The 18825-nt window shown below is 37.4% G+C and overlaps 1 protein-coding gene across 1 annotated transcript in view; it reads left to right on the forward strand.

Annotated features, from left to right (window-relative positions):
- Positions 1-18825, forward strand: part of gbe1a (glucan (1,4-alpha-), branching enzyme 1a) — a 158884-nt gene that overhangs the window by 133880 nt on the left and 6179 nt on the right. Inside the window, exon 14 of the mRNA XM_016240088.1 lies at positions 4213-4330. Within this exon, the coding sequence (XP_016095574.1) occupies positions 4213-4330 (118 nt within the window). The remainder of the gene's footprint in view (positions 1-4212; positions 4331-18825) is intronic.

The raw sequence follows: 18825 nt of genomic DNA on the forward strand, positions 1-18825 counted from the left end.
GCTGCGACAAAAAAAAAATATAGCCAGCCAAAACAACAGCATAGCCGCTTTAGTGTAGATGCATGTTGATTTTATCAGACGATGCCGCAATTATAAATGAGTGACTCCTGGTTAACATGTATTAAAAGGGGTTGTATTTAGTCACTATTTAGTGTGGTATTTTTTGACAATATTCACTCATCATGACAGTAAAATAGGGCATTCTAAGTCAATATACTGCAGTATTTCCTCTCTCAATCAGTAGAAAATATGGTTAACACTCGGTCATGCATGAAAAAAAAAATATCGTCATGTACTGTGAAACCGGTATAATTTTGAAAAATACCGTGATATAAATTTTTGGTCATACTGCCCAGCACTAAGAGAACGCAAAATCATTGAAATATTTTCTCTTTTTTTTTTACTATCACCATATTACATGATAATTAAAAAAATAAATGTACTAATAAAAAATAATGAGAGAACACAAATGTTTTGCGAGAGAATACAAATGTTTTGCAAGCAAATGCAAAGTTTCTTAGGGAACAACATTTTTTGTGAAGGAATGCAGAAGTTTTGCATCTCATATATTTTTTCTATCATCGTGTCCCCTTAGGTGATCAGTAATGTACTTCATTTTAAAACACATCATTCAAATACTATTATAACAAACAGTAGTCAGTACACTGTGTGTAGCAGTACACTTGTATTCCGTTCTAAACATAGCCTTTGATAAACATCAGTTGGACTCAAAACAAATTGGAGAGATTGATTGGATTGTCTAATGTTGATTTAATGGTGATTGATTAAAGCTGTAGATACCATCATAAGATTCAAACGTTAATCTCATTCACACAGTGAACACAGGGTGGGCACACAGACATTTTTGTAGCCAAAGAATGAAAGTAACTAAATTGTTTATCTAAACTGAGAAGAAACAGACATGAATCTTCTGAAACGAGAGCTTCCAGGGCTGTTAAAGCGATACGTTATAGTTTGGACGTTTTCCAGCATTTCAACAGAGGTGATTTAAGGGCAGAATTAAAGTAGGGAACTAAAGCTTTTAGAAGTTAAATAAAAAAGGGCGAATTGGCTAGAGAGAATGATAACGTGTGTTTGAAATGAGAGAAAACTTTCAAAGCAGATAAAGACAGAGAGCGAGGAAAGGTCATGCGGGTTTAGATTTTAGATTTAGGATATTAGATTTTCGACAGTTCAAGGAGTTTAGGTGAATGACCCACGGCGGTGTTGATTCCCAAAGTGATTCCTGTAGTGCAGAGACCCGATTCCTTCCCCAAGAGTCACTCAGTCCTTCCGTGAAAAGTAGAGGAGGCTGGTGGAAACTGTCAGGCTCCGTTCAGAGCTAGTGGGGAGTAGCTCTAAGAGAAATCAGCCACCTTCCAAACAACCTGGGGAAAAACAGACTGAATGGGAATGGATTTGGAAATGCATGACGGCATGCAATAAAAAAGACTGAAATCTAAAAAAGAAGAGATTGCTTTCCCACCAGCCTCCCCTAAGATGCAGAAATTCTCTGAAAATCAGGCAGTGGGGTTGCTTGGGGGTGCAGTTCTGCTTGCACACACGCCATTGTTGTCTGTTTACTAGATTCAACCACAATCCCTCTCAAATCCCCAATTTTACACCGAGCCGTGGCGTTTTTATTGCCGATTTTAAAACTATCACGGCAAGTCGGCGGATATAATCTCTCTCCAAAATGATGTGCTTGGCAATTCCTGAACCTGAGGTTTTTTTCACCCTCCTTCGTGAAGTTTTGTTTGTTTGTTGAAGGAGTAAAGGAATACACCTCTTGGGAAGGAGGAAGGCGGATCTGGATCAGCTTCATAATTTTTGGAAGTAGAGATTTTCTGGTTTAATGAGAATAAGGTTGCCACCTGCCCTTCTTATCCAGCTCACAATTAAAAAACATGTTTGACTTTCTCTAATCCCTACAGCAGCTGGCAGCTTTTACAAGCATCGTCATATGAAACTCACCATTCATTTTAAACGTTGGTAATGTAAGTCTGTGAAAGGACAGAATTAGGGCTGTCAAATCGATTAATCGTGAGTAATCGCATCCAAAATGTTTGTGTTTGTGTGTGTATTTACTGTATATATTCATATAAATATACACAGTACACACACATATATTATGTAAACACAAACTTTTATTTTGGATGCGATTAATCACGATTAATCGTTTTGACAGCCCTAGACAGAATATATTCATTTACATCGTAAAAATGTTTTCTTTATTACCGTACATAACAAGAGTTATTTTCCACAGTTTAAAGATGTTTAACCTCTTTAGCGGCAGTCAAATGTCAGAAATAATTTTTCAGATTTCACAGGATCACTGCATCCGTTAAATGACTCACGAATCACAGTATCGATTCTGATTAGAATATGCATGCTAATTGTTAACATTTAGTGACCGCCAGTTTCTTTCACTTTTTTTGTTCTTTGTTTTTTGACACTGACCTTCAGGGAACCTTATGACCGTAAAAAGTTGACTGTATGCTAATTGTGAGCCAAAAAGCTGCAAAAATATGTTTTATGCATTACCCTTGCAGGCAATGAAAATATATGCAGAAATATTGTGAAATTATGCAGAAAAATATATATTTTCTCTGTCTTACTGTGTTAGATACAGCATTAGATATATAATATTAATGTAATGCCAATAAATTTTTTCCACTTTGCCCTTCAAGACTTTTCTGTTCAGATGTATGCATTCATTTTCATCACACGTTTAGCTGAAATTTGTTCGCACCAAAAAAGTTCGCACTTACCAGTCTGAAGTGTTACTTCATTTTCATGATGCAGTGTTTTAACTGCATTTTGTGTGACTGTAACATTTGAGACTCCAATAAAGCCTTATTTATATGGAAAAGAGAAGTATCTTGTGTTTTGTGCTCACAAGTTAATGTCTTAAACTGCCGATCTTGTTACTATGCTAATTAATAGTGTTTTCACTATATTTTGGATATTGATATCCATTGCAGAATTGCTGTCATACGGCTCGCTCACTGAATCGCTGGCCGTCTCAGTGATCCGCCGTAAAACAGTGATTCTGTCCTAATTCCCTTGCATATTAATGGTGGAGTTCCCTTTAAAATCTTAAATGATTCCCTTTGAGCTAAATTATTGACCTGTTTCCCTTACATTTGATAATAAGAATCCACTAACCTGTTGTATTTCAATTCGTTTTTTTCTTCCCATAATGCCATAGTTTAGAGTAAATGAGGTCTCCCTGGCTTCTTTCCTCACCATGTGGAGCCTGTTCACTGGTCTGGCTGTGAACACACACACATACACACTAACACGCCTCTGATGGGGGTAAATTATGTTGTAGCTAATGATTACGTTTTCTAGCGGGGGGCGTAGAGGATTGCCTGAGGGCCTCCACAGGAAGGCAAGGGTGAGATATGTTCCTTAGACACAAACTCTTGACTAAAGACTCAGATGGATTAGTCATTATAATTATAAATGTCCCTGTGACACATAACATATACTTTCTGGCAATCATCGCTTCAACACTTCCTGCCATTTCCCTGTGATGTGAATCAGTATGTGGTGAACATGAATTTGGGCACTAGCAGGGGTCTTGATCCACTAAACATTGGGAAACTGGTGATTCAATTACATGTAACATGATTACAGGGTCACAAGCTGGTATTTATCATCAAAACTGCTGCATAACACACCATGACTAATATGCTTCAGGTATTTTTTAGCATTCATGTGAATTTTCATAAATCAAAAATGTAAGTATATGCTTAATCTTAAAAAAAAAAAAAAGTTGTCATTTGGATTTAATGCATCAGTGCAGAATAAAAAAAATATTTATTTAAATAAATAAATAAATTTCACAGTTGATGACTTTTTTAAAGAAATCATTTTTTTATTCTTCTGATTTCTCTCTCAAACAAGTATCATTGATTAGAAGTGTCTCATGTCTGCAAATGTGCATGTGTCTCACCTTAGAGATGTAGATAGAGATCAATGTCTTGTGTGTCATTTGTCTGGTGGCTTCCCTCTTGTCTTGTGCTGCTACTCAACAGCACAGCCATCCATCACATCTCATGCGTTTATCATTATCCGACCAACCATCTGTCCCTGAGCTACTCCTGACAAGAGAGAGGGAAAGAATGAGAGAGAGATAAATGTCACAAGATCAAAGAGCGTTTGACTGGAGTCTCCTTACAGTTCCTTGATCATGTTTTGTATCAGATATAAGATCAAATTGAACTCGGACAAGCTTCAGTACGGGGGTCACGGGAGGCTTGTGCAGGACACAGTGTTTTTCACAGAGCCCATGCCTTTCAATGGTCGAGCCCAGTCATTTCTGGTAAGTTTCATTTCTATTACAACCTTCCACTCCTAAACTGTTGACAAAAATTGGTTGTAGTAGTGGGCAACACTCTGGGCTGGTCCATGATCTCAAGTTTACCCTTTAACAAAGCACTCGATCCATAGAAATCACATTATTATATTTTCGTCACCATATTTTTCCATCGCCCATTTTTTTCTCCACCACTTTATGAAATTACTTGTAACGGGGATGTATCTAATACAGAATAAGCATCTCCATTGTTTGAGGAGGAGTCTTCATTTTGTCTGTTATGGTGAGTGGCGATCTGACATTGGAATTTGTTATCTCAGACCCACGTTCAATCAATTGCTTTTCTATCCAGTCTAGTGAAACAACAAAACTAAATGAAAACAAATGTGCTCCTGAATGAGTAACTCAAAGCAAAAATGTACAGCTAGACAAATAATTCAACATGCAGTTGTGGATCAATGCATTTACCCCTCTATCCAAAAGTAACAGATGTAGAAATTAAATCATATATCCACTCGTTTGAGAATTGATTGCTTCTTTTAATCACTGTATTGTGAAAAGATTTGTTAACTACACATTGTTCTCATTGACTGACCTTGGTATCTGAGCCTGTGTTTGAAGGATTTGGGTTTGTACAGTATCTATCTTTTCAATGCGCTGCAATATGCAGTGAGCCACAGAAATCTTTGCTTATTTCATTTTAGCTTAAAGTAATGTCTGTGTAGTACTTCAAGGTTGTGTAAGTATGTGTGTGTTTGTGATGTACTTGCAGCTAAAAAAGGATCCTTGTGGTTTCTTGTGTCCAAAGCTTTGAATTAAAGCACACTGGGTGCGCTGTAAACAGAACCTTGATTCTGACCCTGAAATGCTACAGTTACATGTATAAAAACATGTTACCCGAACTAGCTCAAAACAGCAGTGGTTTTAAAGAGGTGAGCACAGTCATATTTCATTATGCAATAGTAAGCTTCAGAGAGTATGGCGTTTATTGAAAAATACAGCTTTAAAGTAGAGCAAGAGATTGAATAAATCATGATCTCATTTCAGCCTCATTACAGCTCGTTGAATTTTATGACAATCCACTTTATATAGTCTATGAAGTCTGAACTCTGAAGGTGAGCACTGCTGCCCTTCCTATAAATCAGCTGAAGATTTTAAAGTAATTTTTGCAGTGCAGCCCAAATGGCTTGTTTGAGGTGTATAGGCTCTTTAGGCAGTGTGAAGGTTCTTCGGTTATGCAAACATTCTTTTTGCTGTGTTAAGGTTGGTTTGGAGAGTTCTTTATGCAGTAATTGTATGTAATGCTGTTCAATTCCTTGTCTTAATGCCATGTAAAAGGTTCTTTATTCTATGTAAAGTTCTTTTATGGAGAGTGAAATTTGTAAAGTTCTACAAGTGTGTTGTGTAATTTACTATGCAATATAACATTTCTTCATGTAATGTGAAGATTCTTTATGCACTGTGTTGATTGTGCGGTGTAATTTTTCTTAATTCTGTGTTAAAGGGATAGTTCACCAATAATATAAATTATCCTATGATTTACTCACCCTCGAATAGTGTTTGTATCGTTTGGAAGCCACATCAGATCACAGAAGGAAGCATTTGATTGGTGTTGTGGAGTAAAAAGATTATAATGTTCTCTTTTGTTGGACAACAGGTTTAGAAATGTGAATACAAGGGAAGTTTAGCTTTAGGCACTTTAATTTAAGCATGTTTAGCTTAGTTAACGGTGCATGGCACCGAAATCTGCGTTCTGATTCGGTTCTAGTACTTACCGGTTACATAGGTACCGTATTGGCCATATTGGTACCGGGTTTCGGTACCCAACCCTACCCTCGAACCAAGATAGGTGCACATGACTTTCTTCTTTCAGGCAAAATCTGAGTTATATTAAAACTGCAGTCCGTAAGTTTTGCCTCTTTGTCGCCATCTCTGTTTGAAACCTGCAATTGCAGTTATTTGTGGAATTATTATCTTTACATGGGTTGTGCATCGGCACGGCTCAGGCCCAGATTGGATCAGCACCGGGAGGAATCCAGTCTGTTTTTTTTTTTTGGTCGCGAGGGCCGGTGTTGTCATGCAACTGGGTTGAAATATGGATGCTGTTCTGCCTGCACTCACAGCAGACCCACACTTTTTTATTTATTATTTTCTCTCAGCCCCACTCGCAGAGGGCTGCCAACCGTTCCGTAGCATCAAAGAAGCGTCTTGTCTACAGAACGCAGTTTTTCCTGTATTCGCAGGCATACGCTGTATGCAGAATGCGCACTACGGGGGAGTTAGGGGGAGCTCGGCTCCCCTTAATAAGACATGGGCTCCCCAGAAAATGTGATTTGTGAAATTTTGGGGGGTCTCAAAAATATTGACAATGTGTTATTTTGACGTGCAATTCAGTTTTGTGTAATGTGATCATCGTGGATTATTATGTGAAAAATTGCAAAAATATAATTAATTCATGCATGACGGCGATTTAAACCTAATTCACTTCAATAAAGATAACTATACATGCTATTCTTGTCATGAGCATCAAGGTGTGGGGGCGCTGCGGTGCAAATTTCACTCATGTTTAGTACATGTAAACTCAAAGACAGCCTGATGCTTTGTTTATAGACTATTTGTGGGTAGCTGTTTGTTGTTTCACCTATCAATTCGTGTCGATAAAGTATAATAGGGTAAATCCTGTATAGTGATTTATCCTATATAGCGCCCAAAGTATAATAGGGTAAATCCTGGATAGTGATTTATCCTATATAGCGCTTGCATAAAGCAAGTAGTGCATACACTTGTAGCTGTTATGTATCTTTGTAAGTCATTGTAAGCCCGCGCGCAAGCGCACGAACACCCCCGTTATAAAAAAAAACAAAAACAGGTGGGCTCCCCCAAAGTCCACGGTATAGTTCGAACACTGGCTGTATGACCACCAGACCATATGAAATTCTCAATTGATAACTAATCATTCTTTTTGCACAAATCATTGTTTTATTTATGAACGTAGCTGTTTGATGGGAGGCTTTAAGACCAAGCGAAATCCTGCCAGCTGCTCCCGCTTCACAGCGAACGGGACTCGCGCTAATGGCAATTTCCTTTCACTATCCGCGTTTTGATTTTGCCAAATCAGTTTGGGCGAATGCAAACAACTTATTGATCATGAGCCCAACATCCAGCAAGACAAGAAAACATTCAATCTACCTGAGGCAAGACGTATTTCGCTATTGTAAGTTTATGCTGTTAAATTAAGAAATAAAACATTTTTTTAAATTGACTTCCAGCATATTCTTAAACTTGGACCTTGTTATTGAAGTACAAATGTAAAATTTTTAATTGGAAAAATATGCAGTTTCATTCATTCATAGGCTATAATAGTTGCAATTGTGCAATTGTTTAAAAATGCTTTATTGACTGACGTTTCATAGACGTTCAGTTATGCTTTCAAATTTCATGCCATTTGTAGGCTATGTAGCCCATGTAATTTCACAGTATTTAAAATTACTACACTAGGCCTTATTGTGCAGTCACAATTCTATAATGCTACAATTTGCTCAGGCCGATGACATTTTTTTGTATGACATTAGGCCTAAAATTATTTTGGATACTGCAAAATACAGTGCATTACAGTACAAATATTTTGAGTGTCCTTTATTCTGTCCCTTATTTCCTTTAAAAAAAATTGCAACTGTCCCTCATTTTCCATTTCTGAAGTTAAGATTTTTACATCAAAACGAAAGCTCTAGAAAAATACAATGAATTACAAGGCTGTAGAGAACAGTGCACTATTGCAGACTTTATTTACTGAAGTTTTAATTACATGATTTTAATATAGTCAGTCGTGAACTAAATTGGGCCGGTCTATGGCATGAACCTCCAGAGCTGAAAATGAGTCCCACTCCGGCCCTGGCACGGCTCCTCAGCACAGATGAATCTAATGTTTTGAGGTGTATGTGTGGCCACCCGACTGAGCCTAGTTTCTCCCAAGGTTTTTTCTCCATTCTGTCACCGATGGAATTTTGGTTCCTTGCCGCTGTCGCCTCTGGCTTGCTTAGATGGGGATACTTAATTTCCAGGGATATCGTCGACTTGATTGCACAGATACTATTAAACTGAACTGAGCTGGATGATGGCATCACTGAATTCATTGATGAACTGCCTTTAACTGAAAATTGAGTGTTTACTATTGTCCTTTTGCATTATTGACACACTATTTTACTATTTAATACTGTAATGCTGCTTTGACACAGTCTGTATTGTTAAAAGCGCTATATAAATAAAGGTGACTTGACTTGATGTGATGTAATGACGCAAAGACGCAAAGCATGACAAAAACCTACCAGTACCGCTTAAATTAGAAAATATTTTTACAAGCTTACCGTTGTGAATCGGGCTAAGGTAAGGAGATAGTTTTGAACACTGGCTGGTTATGTACTTGATTTATGAATTTATGAATTTGACCATGTTTAACAATTTTTTAAGTTACGGACTGCTCACGGTCTGTCCTGGCTCTTCCAAGCTTTATAATAGCAGTGAATGGGGTTTAAGATTTTGAAGCCCAGAAAATCCATCCATCATAAAAAGTGCTCCACACAGCTCCAGGGGGTTAATAGTGGCCTTCTGAAGTCAATTGATGCATTTGTGTAAGAAAAATATCAATTTTTAAAACTTTATAAACCATAATCTCTAGCTTCTGCTTTCATGTGAAGTTCCATTATGCAGAGTAAAGTTTCTTTGCAGAGTTCATAACATACAAGTTTGCAATGTAAGGTTGTTTGTGTAAAGATTCTTTGTGTGCATTTTAAAGGTTCCTCTTAGTGTAAAGTATCCAAGTGCCCATGTGAAGTTTCATCATGCAGTGTAAAGGCACTTTGTGCTGTTTTCTTAGTCCAGTGTAAAAGATACTTGTGCAGTTTGAAGGTTCAGATGTTGTTTGTGTAGTGTGAAGGTTTAAAGGTTCTAAATTCAGTGTATCTTTGTGCAGTGTAAGGTTTTTGTGCCTTTTTAAGGTTTACTAATGTAGAATAAAGGTAGTTCATACAGTGTTAACCTTTTTTATACAGTGTAAAATTTTGATTCTTTACATGTGTAATGATGTCCAGTGACTTGTTTGCATTATTTATGCATTATTTTATTTATTTGTAAGACTTTTTTATGACTAAATTTGGTAATGGGAGAGTAAAAATATTTTTAAAACGTACACCGTTCAAACTAGGCTGCTTATGTTGAAGTGTTTGGGATGTGGCTTTTAATGATGAGACCTTTTTTGTAATCAGGCTCTCAAAAAGTATATAACAATTTGGATATAGATTTATCGGCCAACATATCGGTTATCGGCTTTCAAAAATAAAGAATAATCGGTTATCGGTATCAGCCAAAATTTTCATATCGGTGCATCCCTAGTGTAAAGTTTGTGCATCTAGGGAAGAAGCTGTGTATGATGTGTGCAATGTATTTCTATTAGGGGTGCTCCGATCAGGATTTTTGAGACCGATCGCCGATCACAGAAAGCAGTATTTGCCGATACCGATATGTTTAAAGCCTTCTTTTTATAATTTATAACTATTTATAGTGATACTCCAATCAGGATTTTTAGACATTTATTCAGGGCCTGAATTTCATTTTTGAAAATGTGAAGAATTCCCCTCATAAGTGTCTCTTGTGAGCTAGAGAACTACGAACTAGGTCAGAGATCGCAGATTCTTCCTGACCTAAGCAGCCTCCGCATCTAAAGCTCTATGACCAGTGGCGTATTACGTGGATAAATCATTGCATCAACTTACGGTGTAAGGCTCATTGCCTTCTATTGTCAAGTGCACTCATTCCTGTTGCATGTCCTCGATCTGGCAACCCGCATAAGTGTCAAGTCTGAGGAGAAACAACCCTGTCCAATATTTTGAATCTGGACTGCAGTACCCATTTCAACCGCTACCTGTAAGTTACATATGCTCCCTCTATGGGACATCGTCATTTATAAATAATTTTTAGCCAACAAAATTAAATTTTAGTGTTGTCATATGACATCCCCTTTAAGCAGTCAAATAAAAATGTATTTGCCATGTGCTTCACATTTGTGGTAACAAAGTAGTAAAGGAGACATTAGCACATGTTAGGTCACATGCTCTCAAGGCTCCATAGTGAGCTAAAAATATAATCCATCCAAATGTACTTTCTAAAGTCATTTTTAATGCACTTTTATAAAAAACAATAACTCCGAGACCAAAAATTCTAAGCGTCATGCATAAATGACAAAGTCCTATTATGGGATGCATATTTTGTGTAGAAGGCACTATTGACCAGCATTGGCAGGCAGTATAATAGCCTTTATGCATGTGTTTTAGGTTTATTTTTGTAAGATTTTTGGGAGATGGAGAGACAAATCTGTACTTATTTCAGAAGGCATTGATGACAGTGATAGGAGTGCATCAGAAAAAAAAGTTGTTGTGGACCAAGGAGGATAGAAGCAATGAGGGTAAGGGCAGTGATAAAGAATAGGTTGTTGTGGAAGTCTGGCATTTGGGTACATTATTGTATGCCAGTTTGAAAGATGTGGTCCGTACAACAACCGGAGGTCAGGAAAGATGCCAATGTCTATTGGCATTAGTATTCTGACAGTCAGCGATGCTCCAATGATGACTGCACAAGTCAACATCTACTTACGTGTGGGATGTTTGGGGTACAGTCAAAGAAGTCTTGTTGACTTTCACTTGTGCTACAATAATTCATTTGAAATTCCAAGATGAAATATAATGTTAAAGTTGTTTTAATGCTTTTGAAACACAAAGTTATGCTTTTCAGGCAGTAAAATTGCATCCAAATTTGATTCAGGTTTTAGACATTTTCACACGTGAGTTCCAAATCAAATATAGCAGCACAAGAAGAAATTGAATGTTCATAAAGATTTTTTATGTTTTTTGAAACAGTTAGACATTTTCACTTCTTTTTGGACAGTGAAAAAGCATTTGATTGTGTGTGTGAAGTTTCAGACAATTTGCCAAAAATAATTTACCCTAATGGGGCAAAGTCATTTATAAATGAAGGAAGCCTAAAAAAAAAGGTCAAAGGCCAGATGTAGAAAACCAATTTTGGAAAATTATTTTACTTTGAAATATATGTAAAATATAAAGTCAATTATTTTTTCAAGCTGTGAATTCACAATTAGTCCCATAGAGGTATAATGATGTGTTTGTCACTCAAAGATGTGTATGATGTCCTTTGAGTGAGCAGTGCTAGCCTGGATACAGCAGGAGACTCCAAACACAACTCTGGAGATGGAGATGAACCCTTGGGGATGTTTTAGGCCGAACTTCAAACTGATCCCCCATACCTGATTTATTTTCAGAGTTCTCAATCTGTCTCTATCTTTCTCTCTTTCCCTCCCTTTTCTCTACTGCTAGTCCCTGCCCATTCAGTCATTTCCCCAGGCTGTTTTCTGATGGAGCACTCCAGCCAGGGAATAAGGTAGGCCTGTAACGAACAGTTGAAAGAGCCGTCTCCAATCAGTTAGCCTGTGAAAGCCTTGGTAACTTTCTGTTCATAATATAAGCTTTCTGTTTAGCTCTCCCTCTCTCTCTCTCTCTCTGGGCAGGTCCATAAACACACCCCCTTGTTTCATATTACTATTGATCTTTGACTGCCCCTTATTTATAGACTGATAAATGTATCATTCGTTTTCTCTGCTATAGAAAGGAAACTCAGCCTATTAGTTTCACAACGTCTTCCTCATATGTATCCTTTACGGCCTGCCTCACCTTCCTTTTCATGGTCGGCTGGCTAGGCAGCTTATTAAGGGTATATAAATGAATAAAAAAGATGGATAAATAGGTGGAAAGCAAAACAAACATTTTCAATGTAAGCGCACATTCTTGGCCATATTAGATATTGAAAGCTTGTATAGATGGATGAATGGATGAAACATGGTTCATCCAATGCAGGAGCAACTGTAGCCTGCAATAATCTTTAATAACTCTCAAAATGCTACAAATCTTTTTGTATAAATCTTTATATGTCTATAATGTAATTGCACCATTAATAAACCCATAATGCAAAAGATTTGTTTATAACACTGAATTTAATTCTGCCATTTATTCACCCTCAGTTCTATTTTTTTTTTAATTCTCACAAAGTGTAACAATCACAATATACTTTTTCAGGCAGACAGAAAGAAATCTACTGAGCGTGCGCAGAATAAATGTCATCAGTCTATCTTATTTGATGGCTTTTTTTAAATAATTTGAGTGTTACAACTGCCCCGGTATCCCGTAGAAACTGATCTTTATACTTGTGAAAAATTTCTGTTGCTAAGAAACCTTGCCATTTTTTTTAAACCAATGAAATTAAACATGTTCTCAGCTAGTAATTCCTCTTTTATTGCTTTAAATTGCAGAACCAAACTCATCGTTTTTTTCCATTCATTGTAAGTGCAAGCTATCTATCCCATGCAAATCTAGCTAGCAGCAGTGTTTTTCTGTCTCATCTAATGTTTACGTTTTAAAGACCTGATAAAAAAAGATAAACACTATCCTTCTCTCTCACACTTAAACAAGTTTACACACACACACACACGGTTTAGAGGAATGTCTGATTGTGACAAATTAATTATTAAAAGTTTGTATTTTCTCGCCATTTCTCTTTAATGGGACCCATCATCTCAATCACCATTTCCCCCATCTCTCTCTGACTTATCTCGCTCTTGTTGTTTTGCTATCTCACTCATTCTACATTGCACTCTGAATTTGCACTTCTTTGCTCACAGCTATCGCAGTTTAAAAGGATGAGCTGTGCTGGATGGCTAGGGTGTTTGTTCAATATTGCAGGTTTCACATGGTACCCTCAGCACTCGGACATAAATAAACATCACGCTGGTTTCCATCAGGCCCGCTTGTAGGAAGCATCACCCGTTACCCTGAACAGCCCTTTCCACAGGCGTTCTGCATGAATTACTCACTTTATCCCTCGTAGTTTTCATTTTGGGACAAGAAGACGTACTTTATACACAGTAGTGCTCGCTCCAAAAAGCTCCAATTTGTCGGATCAGGAAAAAGGTTTTTGCTCCCCTCCAATTTCGGCTCGATAGCAGGTGAGCTTGTTTCATTTCAAAGTAGTTTCTGACCATTTTAGGACACATTCAGTGCCAAATCAGCCATTGTGTTAACCTTCCACTCACAATGTTCTTATCTCCTCTGATTTTCTTGTTTTCAGATTTAACCCACTATTGTAGGTTTATTGAAAGCATTGTTAAAGTTTAATGCGTTTTTATTGCATAACTTCTTTAACTGGAAAAGTGAATGGACAAGCTTTTGTTATATTATTGTAAATATGTAATTTGACTCTTCCGAATAACAATAAAAAATTAACTTTAAAAAATAAAATTAAATAATTACTAAAATACTAAATGACTGCATAAAAGAGAAAAAATAAAATAAAAACTGGAGATAGTACTGTAAAATTCTCATAGATGAAATGTGGTGAAATATGACTTTCTACCCATCCAGAAGTAACAAGTACTGCATTGATTATTTCCCAGACATAACTCCAAAAACGAATATATGGTTCTTCTCATGGATATCTAGCTGAATTGCTACCAAGTGACTCAAACTAAATTGTGAATATCTTTGAAAAATATTATGCCACTAACATGGCAAACTTCAAATCCAGTGATTATTTCATGTTCAAAAGCATTTGTCGCAGCTCCCAATACCTGCCTTAGGACAGTCTACGGACACGTCATTTGAGGCTGAGACTACTTAAAAATCATCCCTTTGTTATTAACCATTTAATTTCCATTTTATGTGCATTGTGTGTATCCAAAGTGAAGAAAGTAGTGGGTTAATAGTTCCTGTACCAGCTTTTCATCACTTTGGAGGAGTTCTGAAAGAGTACAGGCCATACTTTACAGTTGTTCCTCTTTTCTTCTCTCTCTTTCCGTCTTTGTCTCTCTGAAAAATGGGCAATAGAAGGTTTCTTAATGAGCAGCAGGATTGAATAATTACAGCCCTTAGATGTTTTCTTGATGAGATCCTTGCAGCTCATGATGGGCCATGCAGCTCTTCTGACGATTCCTGAGGAAAAGAACAGAGGAAAGATACAGAAGTGTGAAGCTCTGTGATCAAAGGAACGAAAAAGCTCCCTTTCATTTCACTCTCTGTCTAAAGCAATATGAATCCTCCACGTTCAGCCACACTTTACGTATAATAAGGAAGCAGACTGGGATGTAGGGCGGGAAGAACAGTGGGAGTTTTCATACTAATTTATAACCTTGCCTCTGACCCACATTCATTGGGTCCCAGTGACCAGGTTGAGTGAGTGACAGCTCTTGGAAGGACACCTTGCTATTGGACACTCTCCAGTATATCACAGTTTTATGGGTCCGGTGACTTAATAACCTCTCATTCCACATGAGGAAATGGCCTTTATTAGCAGGAAGAGTGACTCTGGGGTAAGATATATCGAGCGGTAAGCAGATCGAGGAGAAGAGAAAGAGAAAAACAGCTCAGGATCCTTAGAGGATAGACAACCCTCCCTATTCTGTCTGCTTTATATGCTTATAAAATGTTGATCATAGTGTTTAAATATATTAACTACCCAAAGGCATTGCACACCTTTTGAAAGAAAGGCACTGCAAGTCACAAACCTTCCCTGTGGGTGATACGAGCATCGAACGTGAAACGAATATCTGATGGTTTGCAGTTATTTGACAGCTTTGTTCCTCTACTATGCAAGAGCACGAATTGAAAAAAGTTATATTTTTTTCTCTCAAGAGTCTCTTAAGTTCTGGTTTTCCATTAAGAGCAAGTTCATATTTGCACACAGGCACACCCTGGAGCATTTTGGGGTAAGGCGCTGCTGTAATCAAAAGAAGTCTAAGGACCTTTGAACCTGCAGCCCTCCAGCACTGTGTCCACATCTCTTGGAGTCTTGCCTGGGATACAAACCACCCACACTCAAGCTCAGGGCATCTTAAAAACAAGTCTGAGTTTTTGGGGTGTCTGTGCAGAACATGCATTGCTGTGTAGATGCTACATTTTTTAGGGTGTTGCTAGAACCCTTAATATACCTCATGTTTCAAAACCTGCTGCCTCAGTGTTAGTTTGTTGCGAGTGGTTGCCAGGTCTTTGCAATGAATTCTACTGCATTTTTTAATTATTTTACCATCCACCAAACAAAAAAACTTAAGTCCAAACACTTGTACACCTCAATCATGTCAATAGTACATACAGTACAGGACAAGTTAATCCTGTTTAAGCTAACTGTTAGCATGAGAAAAATTATGCGAAAATACACTTACAAAAGTTAACCATGGTTTTATTACAAATACAACCAGAAAAAAACATGGCTACAATAGTTAAACCATGATAACCACATATTAACCATGGTTTTGTTACACTAATCATAGTTGAACCATGGTATTTGTAGCAAAATTGTGGTTATACAAATGGTAATCAATACGCCAAAAAAAAACATGGCTACTACACTTTTACCATGAATAAAGCCATGGATAATATTCATAAGGATAGTAGGATAGTATTGTGAGAAATAGTAGTCTAACAGTGGTACATGCATTAGCAAACACCACTGATTTAAGTTACTAGGCAATTTTGCACCGGAAGAATCTTTTCATAGTGCCTAGAAATATTGGCGGAAGTTCCCGCTTTTTGGCATGTTCGCACTAGGAATATATTTAGTTCTAGTAACTCCATTTAGGGGAACTAATTTAGCTCCTACTTCAGAGTAGGGTCTAAAACAGTTCTATAGGAACTACCAGTGACAGAGTATGCATACGAAACACCGGCTGCCTGGCATTTTTAAAAAGCCATGTAAAAATATTTATTTCACGAACATGGAAAACAGCGATAGCAGCATTTACCTGTTGTCTGCAACGTTGTGTTCTTTTCTCAGCCTCTATAACACTGCAAGTTGTCATAAGAGATTTAGTCAGATTTTCATGCTCTTTCAATCGCGTAAACTGTGCATCTACATAGCATCTCCGTTATCATGAAACCCACGACACACAACAAAACATGGCGTCCGAACATGGCGTCCTCCTTTTACCGGTTGTTGGTGTTTGTAAATAAAGACGTCATTGTCGGCTGTTTTAAAGTTCCTGCTGCCAGTGCGAATGCAACCAGGAAAACGGACCGAGGGAGAAATTGGTTCTCTAGGAACCACCATGCTGCATTCCTAGAACTACGTTCCTAGAACTACGCAGTGCGAAAGTGCCTAATGTAAGCTGAAGAGGTGGTTTTCATCAAAATAAGCTAAAATGTTTAAAGGAATAGTTCACCAAAAACTGAAAATGCTGTCAGTAATTACTCACCCTCATGTTGTTCTAAACCCGTAAGACCTTCATTCATCTTCGGAACACAAATTAAGATAATTTTGATGAAATCCGAGAACTTTCTGACCCTGCATAGACAGCAATGGAACTATCATGTTTAAGGTCCAGAAAGGTAGTTAGGACATTGTTAAAATAGTCCATGTGACATCAGTGGTTCAGCCCTAATTTTATGAAGCTACTAGAATACATTTTGTGCACAAAGAAAAAATAAATAACTTTATTCAATAATTCTTCTCTTCCATGTCAGTCTCTGCTACGCATTCAGAGTATCACGACACATGTGTTGTGGTACTGTTGTAAACGCTTAAAATTAAGGTTTAACCACTGATGTCACATGGACTATTTTAACAATGTCCTTACTACCTTTCTGGGCCTTGAATGTGGTAGTTGCGTTGCTGTCTATAGAGGGTCAGAAAGCTCTCGGATGTCATCCGAAAATTTTAGAACGAAAATGAACGAAGGTCTAACGGGTTTAGAACGATATGAGGGTGAGTAATTGACTGAATTTACATTTTTGGGTGAACTAACCCTTTAAAATGAGATGTAAATGGATAAATGTGAGCATAATATCTTTTAAACATGGATCAACACTGAAGTGTAAAGAAACACATTAAAACACCCACAGCTCACAGTTCTACCTGCAATTACTATTATGCACGAACTAGCGTAGAGCACTAATTTGTGAGAAGTCGAGACAGTGCGTGTGACACGGTAAACCAGCTGGGACACTTGCAGCAAGTGTCGGGGAGTTCATCCTGTCCCTACTAAGCCCAAAGTCTCACTCTCACTGAGGTGGCTTCTATCAAAAACTAATGCCTGAAACACTTGACACCTCTCGTCGTTTGTTCTCATTCTCCTTGCTCTCAGTACCGCTCTTTTATCCCTGCTAGAAAGATTATCTTAGCTAGTCAGCAGCATGTTGTGTTTTGGTTGCTGGTGTGCGGTTTTTTATCCTCAGCAGGCTGTTAAACTAGCTTAGCAAGTGAAACTATCTCGGTCATTCATCTTTTAAGACTTTAGTTTTCGACTAACATCACAACATTTTTTTCAACCAACAAACGCCTCACATTACCAGATAATCTGCGCCGAACATCGGAACCGATCGAGGTTCTGGACAAGATTTTCCTCCGATTCTCAGGAGAAAATCGGGGCTAAAACTCCTGCAGTGTGAGCCAGGCTTTAGCATACAAGCAGGGAACAATGGTTTTGTTTACATATACAGCAGCATTATTTTAAAGGGGATAAATCCACCTTACTAATAAACAAGTTAATTGTTGGATGACTAGTCAAATTTACCCCTTAACCAGCTTCCAAACTGAGGCCTAAATCATTGCAGCTGTGATCTCCTAAGGGAGTTTCATCACCTGTGAGTGCAGATGTAGAGCAGACAGTCTGGAGCTCAACCTCATCATGTTTCTGCTCTGTCTTCCTGTATTAGCATGAGTCCTGATTCAGCAGCCTTTAATGAATCACATCACTGCCTTTACATTTCCGATGTTAACATCGACTCGCTTTGCATTCTAGCCTCAGGCACAAACCAAAATCTGAATAAAACATACATTGATCTACTTTTTAAAAAATGCTTTAGATGTAGGAAGTGAATAAAAACGTTTTTTTATTTATTTAGATTAACCATGAAATAAAGTAGAATTACCGCCTTCATACACAAGTTATAATAATCAAGAAATTAATCTTTTCTTTCCCAAGTTAATATTACTTTGAAAAATTGGGAATTTAAAGGGATTATCCACAATGAAAATCAAATGATAAGTCTGTCATCTTTTAGTCAATCTCACGTCTTTACAAAACCATATGACTGACTTTCTTCTACAGAACTCAAAAAGACAAATTCTGATGATTCTGTTAAATCAATTTTGAAAAAGGATGCAAAAGCACCATAAAAGTAGCCCATATGCGCTATTTAGTATTTGCTATTTAACATTAATTAAACATTGAGTTGAACTCAGTGTGAACCAGATCATCTGATTGGTTCATGAATCATTCACACCAGTTTTGTGAACTGAACAAACTGATTCGTTGAAAAGATCTGACTCAAAACAACTGGTTCTGAAATTGCTACAGAACATTTCTTATGAACGCCCAGGGAAATCTAGGCTTGATGTCAAGTTTAACTTAAATTTGAATTTTGACCTTTTCCTCACTCAAAGATACTTCTAGG

The sequence above is a fragment of the Sinocyclocheilus grahami genome, unplaced genomic scaffold (assembly GCF_001515645.1).
Source record: "Sinocyclocheilus grahami isolate Dianchi unplaced genomic scaffold, SAMN03320097.WGS_v1.1 scaffold581.1, whole genome shotgun sequence".
Lineage (NCBI taxonomy): Eukaryota > Metazoa > Chordata > Actinopteri > Cypriniformes > Cyprinidae > Sinocyclocheilus > Sinocyclocheilus grahami.